We start from the raw sequence: 2,041 nt of genomic DNA, 5'->3' as shown, positions 1-2,041 counted from the left end.
TATATATATATATATATATATATATATATATATATATATATATATATAAATATATATACATATAAAACCCAGTGTTGATTTAACTCCCGCAGAGTTTATATTAAAGCTATATAGCTATTTTGAAAGCTGTATATAGTTTTTAAAAAACCATATATAGTTTTTTGAAAACTCTCCAAATACACGAGACTTCTTGCTTCCTGTGGTTTGAAAGACGTACATTGCTTCAAATAGTGTCAGACGTTACATAATCTGTGATTCAAATGAGCACGTTTGTTATTGTGTGTTTTTAAGGTTAGCGAGTTCATTTGCGTAATTCCCAAAGAATCCAGGAAGTGGCGCTACATGTATCTCTGATTTTTTTTTCAAAATAGCAAAAGAAGAAGAATGCCACCTACTACGTAATGATATAAGCCAATCAGGCGCCTGGACGGTAGGAAATAACGCTTATTTGAATCTTTGGCGGTGCACTGGGCTGTCGCAGGTGAGGAATATTTCCTTTATCAGAGAAAGGAATAATTAATAGATATAAACAAATATTCATTTAATGTCAGAGTAGAGATATGTTAGAAGACGGTTATTTCTATTAGTTTTACACCAACCACTTCATAGCACCGCGAGCTAGCTTATTAGCCCAAACGCTAACGGAGGTACATTTGACTTTTTTCCCCCTTCGACAGTAAAAAGAAACAAAGATGGAGAAGAATCTTTCCAGACTTTTAGTTGGGCTTTCTATTCAGATCAGTCGCAGTGATGGTGAGTTTGTATATTTGTTTTCTTACGTGATATATTGTGTGCTAAATCTTAACTGTAAGCTTTTCGGCTTGTTGGTTCGTCACCCAGGTCGAATCCATTCAGCCATCGTTAAATCCGTTGATGCCTTCAAGTCTACGGCAATGGTTGAATGGCAGGAGAGGAAAATGAGCCGAGGGAAGGAGGTTAGTGATTTCATTTAACACACTTTTTAAAGATCAAGCTTAAAGTAACAATTTCAAAATGACTTTTTGTGTGTAGTAGATAACTAAAGTGAAATGGTACTTGAAATACTGGGAAAACAATCTGAATGTTTTTGAGTTGTCATTTTATTGAACAAATATTTCACAAGATTTTTCTAAAAACTTGTCAAATATCTATAAAGCATATTTTTCTTCAAGAAGGAAAACAAATATCTACATAGGATTTATGCAGAAATTGCAAAGTTTACTTCTTATCTATCATATGATGCAGTTCAAGATGTAGAAGTTAAAAAGCAGTATCATTTTTATTGGTACACCTGGTAAAATGCATAAAAATCTTTGCATCATAGTCATATAATGCCTTCCATCTTTGTACTTGCACACAGTTTCTTGGGGAGAAAATCCAATGTTTTAAATTAGTGTCTTGGAAAATCACCTCAAACACTTATAATATACAAGTAGCTTAATATGGTATATTTCTTTATTTTAAGATTAAGGAGTATTGAAGGAGGCATCTCGATGTTTTGATTAAAAATACTCTTTTTGGAAAAGAAATGTAAAACTTTAAAACTGACAAAACTATTTGTTCACAATTTCCTGATTGTGTGTGTATATGTGTATCATTTCCTTGTTTGGAGTTGGTAAGTAAGTGTCAAAGGCTGTAGTTCAGTAATTAGGCTCTCTCAAATGGAGCCTAGTGACTGATACTTGTTACTTTTAAGTTTAACCCACATATAAGTTTAAGTTTAACCCATGTATAAAAACATGTGCCAGCATATTCCTGAAAACTATAAATTGTTTGTTGAAAATAGAATTTATTTTTCCCCACTGTGAATTGTGCAGAAAATGAGAAGTTTCTGCATTATGATTGTGAAGGGAACAGTTTGAGCAGAAATTAGGATTTCTGTTTAAATGTCATGCATTAGTTCGAGTTAACAGAAGGATTAAGCTTTGTGCTGAACAACTATTTTCTTTAGACAGTCTGCATTTAAGTTTCTCTTTGTATTTCAGATTGAGATTAGCGAGTTATGCCATTTAAATCCAGAGCTTTTGGACCATGTAAATGCTGCCACCAGAGCTGCTGAACC

General features: G+C 33.1%; 1 protein-coding gene across 3 annotated transcripts in view; it reads left to right on the top strand.

The window, feature by feature from the left end:
- The first annotated feature begins 379 nt into the window (after positions 1-379).
- kif2c (kinesin family member 2C) overlaps positions 380-2,041 on the top strand; it is an 8,846-nt gene continuing 7,184 nt past the window's right edge. For 2 of the 3 annotated variants that reach the window (XM_016679113.1, XM_007566999.2), the window contains exons 1-4: positions 380-481; positions 678-753; positions 841-935; positions 1,965-2,041. The exon at positions 1,965-2,041 is cut by the window's right edge and continues 22 nt beyond it. In XM_016679113.1, the coding sequence (XP_016534599.1) occupies positions 693-753; positions 841-935; positions 1,965-2,041 (233 nt within the window). In that variant the 5' untranslated portion in view covers positions 380-481; positions 678-692. Of the gene's footprint in view, positions 482-677; positions 754-840; positions 936-1,964 lie in introns of those variants that run through there. The other variant, XM_016679114.1, reaches the window with a different exon arrangement.

Source organism: Poecilia formosa, unplaced genomic scaffold, assembly GCF_000485575.1.
Source record: "Poecilia formosa unplaced genomic scaffold, Poecilia_formosa-5.1.2 Scaffold202, whole genome shotgun sequence".
NCBI lineage: Eukaryota > Metazoa > Chordata > Actinopteri > Cyprinodontiformes > Poeciliidae > Poecilia > Poecilia formosa.
Note: the sequence above shows the minus strand (reverse complement) of the source record. Positions and strands in the feature narration are given on the sequence as shown.